Raw genomic sequence first — 13,610 nt, 5'->3', positions numbered from 1 at the left:
AATTGTTTTTCCATTTACTATTCAATACTCTTCTGTTGGCGTTTTCTTGTCATTTTGACCTGTAATGTCGACAGCATACCTCTAGAAGAGATCGAAAACTACATAGTCGGAAACAGGCCTCTACAAAGAGGCGGAACTGATCTGGGAACTGATCTGAAATGACATGTGAGATACGGGAGTGTGAAGAGGCTACCCTAACCCTCTCTCCCGAGTTGTCTCCGCATCATTATTCATTTGTCGATCATCGTTGACGATTCGGTAAATCATTGACGCAACGCAAGCTGAATCGATGCATGCATCTGTCGACACTTGCGCGACTTCGCGCCAGTGACGCTTTCCTGCGATGATGAATTATGGATGGACAGCGACAGCGTTCGCAGCCGCTCATTCCTATCCTCGCCCGAGCCAGCTCCAATCTCGACCTCTACTACAGCTGTTTAATGGCTTCGTTCGCTATAGGTGCGCGACGCCTCGTGCCCAGCACCACAACTTCGCCTGTCGACGCTCGGTCATAACTTCGAATCCATTCGTACTGTCAAAACATGAGGCAACTTTTAAATGCAACTCAGCGCAGAGGACCAGCTCAAGGTCATTCACACGAGCCACTGCTCTTTTCAACAACGAGTCGAAACTTCAACCTGCTCCAACTAATGCCGCCTATACCGAGGGTGTGGTAACCGACGAGACCGCGGACGAGGCCACCCTTACATGGCGGGACTATGATCCAGACGGAGGAATGCCTCTACCAGACGGTGAGCGTAGCGCAGCCGATATCCACAAGATTTTCGGCAGCGGCCTCGATGTGGAGACCGGCAATTACATTCTCAGCGTAATGTACTGGCGACGCATTTCTGGCGCATTGATAGATGTGGGTGCCAGCTTTCCGAATGAAAGCGGCGTCACTCGAGAACAAGCCTTGCGCGGCTTGGAATATATTCGCGCACAGGATTTGGCATTCGACGAGGAAGCTGCAGGACAGCGATGGGCCGAGGAAGAAGCTGAGAGAGTGCGCGAAGAATTAAAGCAGCGCGCCGTCAAGCTAGGTTTGTACAAAGCGGAAGAGGAAGTAGAAATTGTGCCAGAAGAAGAGAAGCAGGGTACCGAACAAGGTCGCCAGAAGACGGGAGAAAGTGTCCTGATACAGGTTCGTGAAGAGAATGAGAGGAAGTACGAGTTGGAGAAGGCTGCGAAAGAATTGGCAGAGGAGAGAGCAAAAATCGCAGCTGTACATGCAGCGCGAGGCCCACTTGAACTGCTTGGAGGAGTTCAGCCGCGAATCTCGTTGTTCACGAACCTTGTCGGCACGGGCTCGGGCGAACTTGCGATAGGATCTCCGGAGAGTGGTGCGTGGCTACAACCTGTGACGCGCCAACCCTGGGTGAAATACTACGAGGAGCAAGCGGCAATCATCAAAGATAATGAGATTCCACAGCTTTCGACAATGCAACGTCTCGGTCCTGCCTTCCTGGTCTTACTTATCACTCTTGGCGGCTGCTACTATATCGGATCAAACTACACACCTCCGCCGCAGAGCGCTCGAATGTTCCCTGACACACCTCCATCCGTGGCCACTATTGCAGTCATCTCAGGACTGCTCGTTACAAGCTTTTTTGCAAACCGCTTGCCACCGCTTTGGCGAACATACAGCAAATACTTCAGCATCACGCCCGGCTACCCCAATGCCTTGTCTATCCTGGGTGCTTCCTGGCGACACGATAACTTGCGGCATCTTCTGACCAACGTGGCAATGTTATGGGGGTTTGGACTACTCCTCCACGAAGATCTCGGCCGAGGAGGCTTCGTCGCTCTCTACTTAGCGACTGGTGCCATCGGAGGGTTCTCATCACTGGCATCAGAAGTCTTCCGAAAACGCTGGATGACGTACATCTTCGGCTCCAGTGGGAACATGTTGGGCATTGCAGCCGCGGTGTGCGCTCTGCATCCGTATGGCAACGTGCAGGTCCTGGGTCAGGAGATTCCCATGTCGGGTTGGGTCCTGCTTGGTCTAGGAACCGCCTGGATCGGCTTGGGCGCGTATAGAGGTGTTGCAGCTATTGATCATGCCGGTCACATTGCTGGCCTCATTTCTGGAGGAGCGATGGGATGGAAGCTTAGACAAGAAAGTCTTGCTAAAAAGCGAGCTGCGAGTCAAGTAGAGACGGCGTCAGCATAATTGTTTTCATATTGTAACATAGATTTCAATTTCAATGACAGAGAAAAATCAACCATACTGATCGACCTCCGTATGGTGTCGCGTAGTGGTATGATACAAGATCGCCAGTCTTGGTTATGGTCGCAAGCACCACCTCTGTTGTAGGTCTGCTGCACGTTTCCCACAATTGCGGCTGAGATCGCGGTGCGAACTCTGTGTAACAATCGTAGATACTTCCACATAGCTATTGCCTGTTCGACAATCTGTTCGATACTCCGTTCAATTGTGCATCCAGGGACGCATTTGCGTAATCATGATGAAGATCAATGTCGGCCAGTTCTTGAATAACCCCAAATGCCAAACACAACCCTAGCCTTCGTAGTCCCCTGCAGCAATGACGTCGCGGCATGTCAGGAGATTCGGATAGTTGTTGATGTTCCAATGTGCTGTCAATTGAGCACTTAACCTTTGACCCCCAATGCCTGCACGTATGAAGTCTGGGACTTCGTGCGCATTATATCAACCTTTTCATTAGCATCGTATGCATTTGTTGTTCCCTTTACGTGCTCTGCGAGAGACTTCAGGAGTCTGGTTTAATAAAGTGCAAAGTACTGGAAAGCGCGATTGCAGGGACCGCTAGAAACCTTGGAACAATTCATTCATCGCAGAGACGGACTGGCTGCGGTCGCATCTGGCTCGGCACCTGCCTGTGTCTTTTGATCCAACATCACAAGCACACCGATCCAACATACGCTCTCGCATATGATTGACATGTCCACGTTCCTTACCCATCGCATTGTTTGCTCATGGTCCCTCGACGAGCCTGATGATCAATGATAGCGCCGGCGCTTTTATTGCTGATCGACCGCGATCGATGATCTTTAGAAAGACCTCATTTGTGAAACGCGAAGACGAAATAAAGCTAGGGCCCCATGTCTCTCGAGGCCGCACCGATTGCACGCAGGGGTGGTGGATGGATCTCTCCAGGCCTGACCACACCTGATCTCAAGCCGGCCGATTACACCACTAGATCCAGAGGCAGCTCCCCGAGCGAGAGAATCGGGCGAGATATGGGACCGCCAACGTGGGCCTCAGCGAAAGCTAGCTCAGCGCGAGTGCATGGCGGATCGCGACTCGGGCGCAATGCGTATGTCCAGTGGCTGCTAGCACCTTTGTCGCGATGGAGGCACTACATGATGGCTGGTGAACAGAATGATCGTGAGGTGGAGAAAGAGAAGCTGAATCGTATGCGAGGCACGGGTAACAACGCCTCTGCGGACATTCAATGGCAGGACATTATGAGGCAATGCAAACAACACATGACACGAAGAAGGAGACTTCAAACTGGCGTTATAGTCCTGCTGCTGCTCATCTGGTGGCTTGCGACTCCACGTAGGTCATATCGTGTCTTCAAGTGGATGACCGACCATTGCACGTTGACGAGCGATACTAACGAGTTGTCTCAGCATTGACACGATGGTACCGGCGGACAAGTTTCCTTGGCGGTGGAAGCAAGTTTGTCATTATACTTGCAGCAAACCCCGGGGGCGGCGTATCAGAATGGAAAGGTGGGCGGGAATATGCAATTGAAAAGGCCAGCATGCGTAACAAGCAGCGCTACGCTGATCGCTGGGGCTATACGCTGGAGGTAGCCAATCTTGTCGACAAGAAAGAGTACTCGCATGAGTGGCGTGCAGGCTGGGAAAAGGTAGACATCATCAAGAATGCCATGAGAAAGCATCGAGATGCGGAATGGTGAGTCCGAAGTTCTCCCGGGTCAACTCATTGTTCGCTGCTTGGCTGACCAGTCTCGTTGTCGTGATAGGTTTTGGTGGCTTGACTTGACCACTGTGATCATGGAGCCTAGCTACAGCTTGCAATCGCATATTTTCAACTCGCTCACCGACCGCACTTACCGTGATATCAATGTATACAACCCTCAAAAGATAGAGCATCCCGTCAGCAAAACAAGCGAATCCACCTTCTTCCTCGACGCGACGACATTATCCGCAGCAGGTGACAATCGAGCTTCTAGTATCGACATGCTCATTCCACAGGATTGCAGCGGATTCAGTCTTGGCAGCTTCTTCGTGCGACGTAGCGACTGGGGTGAGCGAATCCTCGACGCATGGTGGGACCCGATCAGTTATGAACAACGACATACCCAATGGACGCACAAAGAACAAGACGCCCTCCACCACATCTACACCACACAGCCTTGGATCCGATCACGCGTGGCATTCCTGCCACAGCGCATGATCAATGCATATCCTGAGGGAGCGTGCGGCAACGACCAAGGTCTCCCTGCACGCGGCTGCCCGAAGCCACTTCGAAAGATAAAAGTCTCAGACCCTGCACTAGCTCTTTCCGAAAATCAAGATCCAGAAAAACTCGAAGCGATGAAGGAATGCGGCGTCCGAGGCGTGCATTATCAAGAAAAGGAGCGGGATTTCCTCGTGAATATGGCGGGTTGTCAATGGGGTCGGGACTGCGCGGAGGAAATGCATGACTTTGCGGATCTCAGCTATATGTTAAATCGTGGCAGATGGGAGAGATTTAAGAACTGGATCAGCGGTCAGGATCGAAGGGATAGGGAGGAGATGGTCAGGGAGAAGGAACGGAGGAGGAAGGCTAAGGAGGAGTGGGAAGTAAAGGAGGCGGAGTTCAAGGCGATAATGGCAGATGGGGAGGACGGTGGATAGGGATTGATTGTGTGATCAGGATTCGCTGGCGATCGGGCCACATTTATGATGGATGGTATCCTGTCTCGCCGCATGTCCAAAGGAAAGCTCGGTATGTGAGATCGGTCACATAGACAATCTCACAGATGCAGATCCATCGTCTTGTACTGAGGAGGCGAGAATGCTCCACGTGATGGGAAAGCTCGACAAAATCGCTCAGCATCGCCTCCAATCAGTTCTTGCCAACAGCGGTATGGCGTTCGCACCGCAGCGCGGGTCGAACCACTGCTCCAAAGTGGGTAAAGAGCCGTTGTTGGAATTAATCTGCGACTGCGTGATCCCATTTGTCAATGTCCTTCAGCTCTCAAACGTGCTTGCGACCACGACATCCAGGGCAGATCTGTAGCCATAGATTCACATCCCTGCCGTCACGCTACACGCTGCACGGGAGAGGTTCTCGCCTCGGCTGCTGTGGACGTCCCGAAAATAAACATGGCAAATTTGTGCGAAATCAAATCCAAATTTCACACCGGTTGGTCGCCAGCCTCTTGTGCAAGCGAGGGAGAATGGCCCTGCGAGATATGCGCGCCGTGTTGGTTTTCCACGTTCGGGGATTGGTCGCCGATGCTCTAGCGTGAGATGAAGTTGTTCAACGGTGTCTATAAAAAGCGCTGCGGGCTGTGCTTGGCGGGCTGCATGTCAACGGCACAGCACGCACGCCTCCATTCCTTTCGACAGCTCCGCACCCGAAGACTCGCAGCACAGGATAGCCCTGGACATCGAGTCTGCTGTCGATAAAATGAATATGCTTTATGCGATACTCATATCAAAGATGAGAGCTCGTGATAATCGTCAACGACGGACTGCGGTTGAGATCGTGTGAATACAGCCGAGGGGAGGGCAGTAACAACAACTCCGGGCAAGATTGTGATAAAATCATCACCCCAGAAAAGCTCAGATGCGGCACAGCGCATCAAGCACGGGACAGGGCCAACCTCTCAGATGCTAGTAACGCCACAGAACATGAAACGACTAGGATGAACAAAGCCTTGAACTGCATGCGGCGTGGCTATGGACACTGCACCTCGCTGCCCTCGCCCAGAGAATGGGCACCGATATGACCATCCCCGGATGCCCTGCCTACACCTGTATCTCTCGTCTTTCCTGTTCTGATTCTGTGCTTACACAAACTTGTTACACACAATTGCGACAATGGATCCAGCGACGGCAACTACACATGATGCTCCACCAGCAAGTCTGGTGCCGGAGAAGCTTCATGTAAAGCATGCTCAAGAAGAAACCGCCGAGTCATCCACCCCATCACAAGCCGCAGAGCCCACCAAACCAGCAGATCCTGTTGAACATGTAGCTCCGAGCATACCCGTCGCACCCAAGGAACCCGAAATCACATTGGAAGCCGTACCACAGCCTGAAGGTCTATCGCGGGATATGAGCACTCTGTCACATAACCCGAGTATCCTCTCGAATAATGCCAACAACCTCACCTACTCAAATCGTGAAAGCGAAGGACTTGAGGTGTTTGCTCCATACTCCACAAGTCCGGAGGTCGTCTACCCAGCTTACACAGATCAACCCATCGACCGCAACAGCCTGGTTCCCCCAGGTCATTATCGGAACAGCGTTGCACCGGCATACTCAGCGAATGAATACTCCGGTGACAACTACGCTGATAAGAAGTCACGTTTTTCGGCGAGCGGGTATCAGGTCCCGCCTGAGCAGAATGACCACAGAGATTCTGCGATCCAGAACAACTTCCTCGAGAAACAATCATCACCGGCCGCGCCGCCCAAGAAGCGGTATCTGGGCATGTCGCTCGCAATGCTCTTGGGTGTCATCGCCTTGATAATTGTTGTGTTGACTGCGCTCGGAGTCGGATTAGGAGTTGGTCTCAAGAAGAAACCTGCGCCTTCATTGTGAGTGCGATCCACTTGTGAGCTTCAATTAAGGAACTCAGCTGATGAAACCCCTTCCAGAGCTACACAAGGTATGCCTAGCACATTCAGCGCGATGGCTGGTGGAGGCCTGGCGACCGCCGTCATGTCAGACGATGCACGCACACAGGTGATGTATTTCCAGATGGCGAATGGTTCTGTCGTGGAGAAAATAAACGTCAACGGAAAGTGGACATTCCAGGATTCAAACAACGCAAACAAATCCATTATCACTGGCGCTCAAGTTGGGCTGGGTAGTTCTCTCAGGGCTGTTGCGTACCAGTTCAACGGGAAGAATTATCGACAACTCATCTACATCGACCCGTCTGGATTCGTGAAAACGATAAATGCAACTAGCGAAGCTGGACAACAAACTCAATGGAATGACCCAGTACCGTTGGGCGGGCCGGTGTTTCCCAGCGCCGCAGGGGGCTTGGCAGCTTGCGCCGACCCCAATCCCAAAGGCTTTTACGGGATGTTCGTCTTCTTCCTGGGCGCCGATCAAGTTATCAATGTCTGGCTATATGACTTCTCCAATCCTAAGCAACTATGGGTTGACGCTTCCGTTGCTCTCAGCATAGGCGCCGGCTGGGCTGACCCTGCGTCTGGACTCACCTGCAGCTTCATTCAGAATTCTGGCCTGAATCTCTACGCCCGAAAGCTGAAAACAAGCACTGTGGTCCAGGCATATAAATTTTTCGGCGACGGCTACAACATCACAGACCCGTGGTCCTCCGGTATGCGATGAATCTGACACGGGTTTCCCAGAGTGCAATGCTGACGAGTTTCGCAGGGATGAATCTCAATATCACAGTTCCTTCTGGTGTATCGCTCGCGGCGGTGTCTGATGTATCCAGTGACTAGTAAGTTGCGTCGTCGGGGCTGTCTGACCTCTCCGCGTGTTATCTGAATACCCAGTATGCTAACATATCACTTGCACCAGTCTGTTCTACAAAAGCGGTCCCAACCAAGTCACCAAGCATGTCATCATAGCAGCCGGGGATGATGCGACAACGCAAAACCTCACCTTGCCTGTATCAGATGTTTCCAAGCTGAGCGTGGCTACCACCAAAGACGGCATCATCAACCTGATGTTCCAGAATGGTACGGACGTCGGCAATGACATCAAGGTCTGGAACGTCGGCATTCCAAGAAACAACAATCTGCCGTTGGTATTCAGCGACCAAGTCCCCACTCGTTAAGCTGGGCTGGAACGTCACCACCGGAGATTTGTCAGTCATTTCCCAAGTTGAGATTTATCGATGCTGAGAGGGAGTCATATACTATCGGTATATCGAAATCAGGAGCGTGTGAGGATAATGCAGCATGTCACCAGTGCAGCACGAGACGGTTGATGCATTCGATTTTCGACAGCATTCACCATCGACACAAATCAGCCCCCGAGTTCCGAGGTCAAGCCTGTGCACGTGGGAGGAGTTGTTTGTCTATTTATTATGTTTCCTTCTGGCGACACTCGATCCTTGAATTTTTGGCCCTGAACGCGTTTCTGTCCTGTGAGTTTCAGCCCTGTCATTCGAGTCACGTATATGAAAATTACCATGTCATTTACCAATTGTGCAAAACAAGCTTGGACTTCACATGTAGTTCGTGCTTGGATTAATTTCTGCCTTCGAGCACTTCACATCTCCCTAGAAGTTCACGACGTTTTCGTCTCCGCGAATCTTCGCGATATGCATGTTTCGGACGGATGATGATCCGACGTCTACACTCATCGCATACATTCACATCCTTCAGGATTTGTTCAAACGAGTTTACCTTACGTCTTCAATCACTCGACTGTCCTCTCTAGTTCATGCATTTAGGCCTTACCTCTTGGCCGTCTAATCCACTCGCCAGTGATCATCGGCACCACAATATATCAACACGAGGGGCGCCATAATGGGAAGCAGATCCGAAATTCCCACGTAAATCCGATCACGTATTGAGATACGGAAGGCGGAGTCCATTTCCTCGGGTCCCATGCACGACCTGAGCTTCAATCAGCCGAGCTCCGCGTCGAGATTCCCCGATCTTCTCGTTCGCTGCGCCCGTCGGCCACATCGCGGATACAACCTGATCGGATGCAGCGGAAGATGCGGATCACAGCTCTCATTCAGCGGACGTACGAGAATGGAGACGTGCTCCCTGCGATGCAAAAGTCGTGCTCTCGAAGCACGAAAGCCTTGTTGACGAGGTACTTGTCAAGGGACTGTCGTCGCGCTGATGTAGAGCATGCCTCTGGGCAGTGTTTCAGCCTCGCGCTATGAACGGGAGAGCGATGATGTGATTCATCTTGAAGGGAATTTGTCAGCGGAATATCTACTCCGATATCGTATCGTTAGAAACATGAAGTCTGGGATTTCGAGACGTTCGCCGGTCACGGGATGAAGCAAGGATGGTGGAAGTCTAGTCTTCGGGGGGTCCGATGACAGAGTCGGGCAGAACGAATGAGGTCGGACGAACAGAGAAGAGGTCTGCACACGCTGTGGGTAGGCCTCACGATTTAGAAAGAGCGTCCTCCGATACGCTCGAGCGGGATTTCGGTTTTGACCGATGTAATACGAAGTGGAGAGGCGACTATTCTCCGTCTCCCAACCATGCTGTACGGCGAAGCTGTGGTATCATCGACGCAAGGCTGTGGGAGAACTAGCGGCATCTCTGTTGTCAGCAATATCCCGGTTGATGGTTGGGAAATGTGACTCAAACTTTCTGCGACGTGAATCATCCAACATGGGTTCGAAACAAGCTTGTGATAATCACATTCGTCATGCGGCTGACCAATCCTCGCGTGCACCACTTGAAGAACACCGCAGGATAGCTCGGACGTTATCATGGTGCGATCAATCCGAATTTGGAATTCCATAGAGAACGAAGTCGTCCAGGGAGTAACAAGGAGAAGTTCGATTCCGACGTTACAATATTGATATGTCAGCAATGCCTAGGTGTCTCCGTCAAGGTCGTATCGAGTTCGGTGCGGGATGACGTTGCCAGTCGACAGACAGGTTCTCTCCTGCATGAGTCGCAGAATGATTATACTAAGCGGTTCCATCACATGGGAGGTTACTCTGGTACTTTGACGTTCGTGGAAAGCATCCGCGGAGTTAATCGGAGATTTCGCAGGCATCATCCCGCCTTTCCAAGGCCTTCCAATGAACCCTGCTGCATCATCGAGTCGACCGTATCCAGACACTCGGCATGGGGCACGCCCACGGTCGGTAGAACGGGACTTGCGAACGTCCGATACGACGACGACGACGAGGGAAAGTCGTAGCGTTGCAACCCGAGGAAGCCGAGCCAAAGAGGAAGATCCTTGAAGTTCTGTCTCATGACGACAGGCGACGACGACGATCATGATCTTGAGCATGAGTCAAAGAAAGGGCGATGATGTCCAATTAGTACTACTGCAGCTGTGGTGTGTGTAGAGCGTGCATGCACCCTGACTGTGCAGTCCTGTGTCGTGAGTGCATACGGGCAATTGGGCCCGGCCCATCAAGCAATGCTGTAATGTATGCAATCCAGTTCCAACACATACGGCCAAATCCGCCCAAATTGGTCTAAACAGCGAGCGATGTCCCAATTTCGCTCCCGAGAGTTGTTGCTGCTTCCGTCCCGTGTCTGTCACGCGCGAAACCCATTCCCTCTGCTCGCCAGAAAACGTGGGTGTCTAGCGGAACCACGACTTCTGTCACCAGGCGGTCTGGCAGTCGGAGTCGGACATCACCTACATGGCGGCGTATGCACGCGAAAAACGGCCACACCACCCATCCCATCCGCCCTTCTGCACCACCACCACCACCACCACCTGCATGTAGACATTGTAGGGCGGATCTCGGTGCTCTGGGATTTCGTTTTACGATCATGGACCCAATCATCGTCATATCTCCCATGCAGCCTTGACTAGCCTGCGAACAGGCCTCACATGCTTCTCTATGCTCGCAATACGCTTCATCATCCTTCCCGGAAGAAAAGCAGGAAAATTGGAGATACGTCTCTGCTCTGTGCAGACCAGATTTCTGCTTTGCCGCATGTTTCAGATATGGTTTTGCTCCGCCCTCTCCCCCTCTCCCTCTCTCTTTCAAGTCGGATACAGCTTGGCGACCATCCTGTCTTTGGCGCGCGAGAGAGAGAAAGAGAGAGAGTGTGTAAGCATGAATTGATTTGGCCCAGCACGCTCAGGTCCTCCGACGACGGCGGGCGGCGGTTTCTTAGCTTGACGGCCCGCGCTGCGGAGCAGATCATCCGGGATCATCCAATCGAACATAGCCACACACGAAGGCTCTCTTCCTGCCCTTAATACGATCATCGAGATGTTGTTTCGTGGCAATTGTCGATGTTCCAATGGGTACAGCTGGACAGGGTCTGCACAGCCTCTCTATCGAGGACCGGATTCCTCAGCTGAGAACGTCTGCCCTACAATTGCCCATTGGCAGGTGTTCTGTCGCATCTTCTCCAACGATTCGTATTCAACAGCAATAAGGACGGAAAATTGAGGCTGGAATAGCAGGGCGCATCAGGGGAGGATCATTCAGGGTTTGGGATGTCGTTCGTGCCGCGTCTCACCCAACATGCATATGCCCGTGGCTCCATGAATTGGCGCAGGAGCAGTTGACGTGGACGCTCACCCCGTGGCGGCGACGACGAAACAGCACCGGTGCCTGGGAGATCACGTTCACCGGTCGAGAACCTCGCCCTCCTTGCCGGCGGAAGATTCACTTGCGGGTCAATCCATGCGCAAGTTTCACACAATGAGGTAGCCCGAAAGGCTTGCCTTGGCAATATGCAAGAGGGGGCCTTGCCGAGATGACACGCATTCCCAAGCCTGTGCTGAATGATTGTATGAATGTGATATGAGAAGAAGCACAGCCACGAGTCGCGACTCGGGATTATGATCTGACACCGACTCGTCTCTCGCAGTGTGTAGTCCAAAAGTATTGAAGTTTCGTATCAACATTGCGCAGAAAGGTAGTTGTTTCCGCAGGGACAGGAGTGACGCGTCTTTGATGTTTGTTATCGATGTAAAACGCTCGCCGTCACACAGTGGAAATAGCACGGAATGGGAGCGAAAATCATACGATATCTTCATGCGCACTTTTGGGGGGCGATTTTCACGAGGGGTGTTGCGGATGTCCAGAGCTGGCCGCGCCAGACATGTCCTTGGAGCCAACAGATGTTTCGTTGGGCACGCGCGGCCTTGGGAAAACCAGGCGCGACTATGCTGGACTGAGGATCTAATAAGTGGAAAACCATATGTGATGATAACTAATGCAAGTGTATCATCACTGTGTATGGTGTATGGGAAGAAGCGAACGAACGAGCCGTCATTTGCTAGCTTGGAGGGGGATCGCGCTTTTCGGGCTATACCCCTATCGGCTAACAGGGGCTCAATCGCGCCACATGATTGGCTTTCCACCTGTCCTTGGGGCATGTAGGGCCTGCTGCTGGTGGATATGCATATATCGCTTGGAACGCCATGGGCGCCCATGGCCGCAGCTGTGCGGCCGTCTATTTCGATGGTGGTGGTGTTGGCAACGATAACAGCAGCAGCAACAAAAACAACAACAAGAACAAGCCGAACGCCGTCACTGCCACCCCCTGGCCTCTAGCTCGTGGGGAAGAATACGCGTGTTCTTGCATGTGGTCTTTTTATTGTATTCTGTAATGATCGCCCGGCAAGGTTGGATCGTTTCGACACCGGTCGCGGCGGGACAAGAAACGACGGACATGGCATGTCCTTGGCGGGTGCTGGGGGTTGACGTGTACGGCGTGCATGCCAATACATACGTTGCTCCTCCTGCGAGGCCGCCCGGATGATTCGGCTCGAAGATCGGCGCGCCGAGTGTTGTCGCTGTTGCTGTCGCTGTTGTTGTGTGTGGTGGAAGCCACGTTGATGCCATGTGCGACATTCGGAAGCCCCGAGGCATCCAGGTGGGTTGATGATGATGATAGGCGGGGCGGGAGAGAGGCGGAATATCCACACAGCACACAGCACTGTAACATGTATCTGTACTTCTGCCTGCCTGATCATGTACGGCTTCCGGCCCCGGTCAAACCGTGTACAGTACAGTGGCAAACCCTCCAATGTTGTGACCCTTCGCTTGTTCCCATCGAGTGCGAGAGGGTGATGAAATGATGACAGGGGGACGTTCAGTATATTCGAAAACCCTAATCACCCCACCAATCAAGACGATTTCGCGAACTACGCCTCTACCTACAGTACAGCGCTCGCCGTGGAATTTGCATGGAGGCACTCGTCCGCCCAGCACAAGCATGTCGCCTAAAACCGACTCAAACGGTACCTTGGCGTTGTCCAGGCTCGTCCATGGCCCGCACCATTGCGAAGGCCGAGGATCAGGACCCGTGTGGATAGGCATCCGTGACATGTGCCACATCCGTTTCTTCGGCAGAATCGAGGGAGAAATGACGGGTGAAACACCAAGGGCGCCTGGCGACGGCACAACTTCGTTGTGGGCAGGAGGAGGGGTATTCGCGGGAAGACGAGTTTTGCGAAGGTTGACCTTCTTTTTCGTCCGGGTGTTTGTCCGACTCGTTCGTCCGAAGTGTTGAGTATTAGACTTTCCTTGATGAAGGACGCCAACGTTTCCCGTCATCCAAAGGTCCCTTATCGTTCATGACTCCTTGCAATGGACAGACAAACGAACAGACGAACAAATGAGATCTCGTGCCGATGCCTCGAAACGACTCGTCGTATTGTGACGACGGAAATATATCATATTTCAAATACCAACGACCCCCCACACACGGCGGGAGGATCAGATCATAGATGTGATGGAAAAAGCGAGTTGAAATAGCAAACCTTAATCCTCG

The 13,610-nt window shown here is 52.4% G+C and overlaps 6 protein-coding genes across 6 annotated transcripts; 3 read left to right on the top strand and 3 right to left on the bottom strand.

Annotated features, from left to right (window-relative positions):
* The first annotated feature begins 92 nt into the window (after positions 1-92).
* Positions 93-2,261, top strand: K489DRAFT_376182 (uncharacterized protein). Its single transcript, XM_033603863.1, has one exon. It carries the CDS (start codon positions 344-346, stop codon positions 2,171-2,173), a length of 1,830 nt encoding a protein of 609 aa, XP_033462833.1. The 5' UTR covers positions 93-343; the 3' UTR covers positions 2,174-2,261.
* A 383-nt stretch (positions 2,262-2,644) lies between these two features.
* Positions 2,645-5,341, top strand: K489DRAFT_376181 (glycosyltransferase family 34 protein). Its single transcript, XM_033603862.1, has 3 exons — positions 2,645-3,544; positions 3,619-3,907; positions 3,978-5,341. Exons 1-3 carry the CDS (start codon positions 3,085-3,087, stop codon positions 4,852-4,854), a joined length of 1,626 nt encoding a protein of 541 aa, XP_033462832.1. The 5' UTR covers positions 2,645-3,084; the 3' UTR covers positions 4,855-5,341.
* A 417-nt stretch (positions 5,342-5,758) lies between these two features.
* K489DRAFT_98644 (uncharacterized protein) lies at positions 5,759-6,951 on the top strand. The gene has a single exon (XM_033609106.1). The coding sequence runs from the start codon at positions 6,046-6,048 to the stop codon at positions 6,769-6,771; it is 726 nt and encodes a 241-aa protein (XP_033462831.1). The 5' UTR covers positions 5,759-6,045; the 3' UTR covers positions 6,772-6,951.
* A 1,538-nt stretch (positions 6,952-8,489) lies between these two features.
* Positions 8,490-9,742, bottom strand: K489DRAFT_98720 (uncharacterized protein). The gene is made up of 5 exons (XM_033609107.1): positions 9,546-9,742; positions 9,312-9,431; positions 8,912-9,077; positions 8,616-8,774; positions 8,490-8,561 (listed from the first exon to the last, which is right to left on the bottom strand). Exons 1-4 carry the CDS (start codon positions 9,646-9,648, stop codon positions 8,627-8,629), a joined length of 537 nt encoding a protein of 178 aa, XP_033462830.1. The 5' UTR covers positions 9,649-9,742; the 3' UTR covers positions 8,490-8,561; positions 8,616-8,626.
* Positions 9,743-11,273: 1,531 nt separating this feature from the next.
* Positions 11,274-12,389, bottom strand: K489DRAFT_98628 (uncharacterized protein). Its single transcript, XM_033609105.1, has one exon. It carries the CDS (start codon positions 12,265-12,267, stop codon positions 11,524-11,526), a length of 744 nt encoding a protein of 247 aa, XP_033462829.1. The 5' UTR covers positions 12,268-12,389; the 3' UTR covers positions 11,274-11,523.
* Positions 12,390-12,788: 399 nt separating this feature from the next.
* On the bottom strand, positions 12,789-13,491 carry K489DRAFT_376173 (uncharacterized protein). The gene has a single exon (XM_033603861.1). The coding sequence runs from the start codon at positions 13,391-13,393 to the stop codon at positions 12,830-12,832; it is 564 nt and encodes a 187-aa protein (XP_033462828.1). The 5' UTR covers positions 13,394-13,491; the 3' UTR covers positions 12,789-12,829.
* Between the last annotated feature and the right edge of the window lie 119 nt (positions 13,492-13,610).

Source organism: Dissoconium aciculare (assembly GCF_010015565.1).
Source record: "Dissoconium aciculare CBS 342.82 unplaced genomic scaffold K489scaffold_2, whole genome shotgun sequence".
Lineage (NCBI taxonomy): Eukaryota > Fungi > Ascomycota > Dothideomycetes > Mycosphaerellales > Dissoconiaceae > Dissoconium > Dissoconium aciculare.
This window is presented reverse-complemented; position numbering and strand designations above follow the sequence as displayed.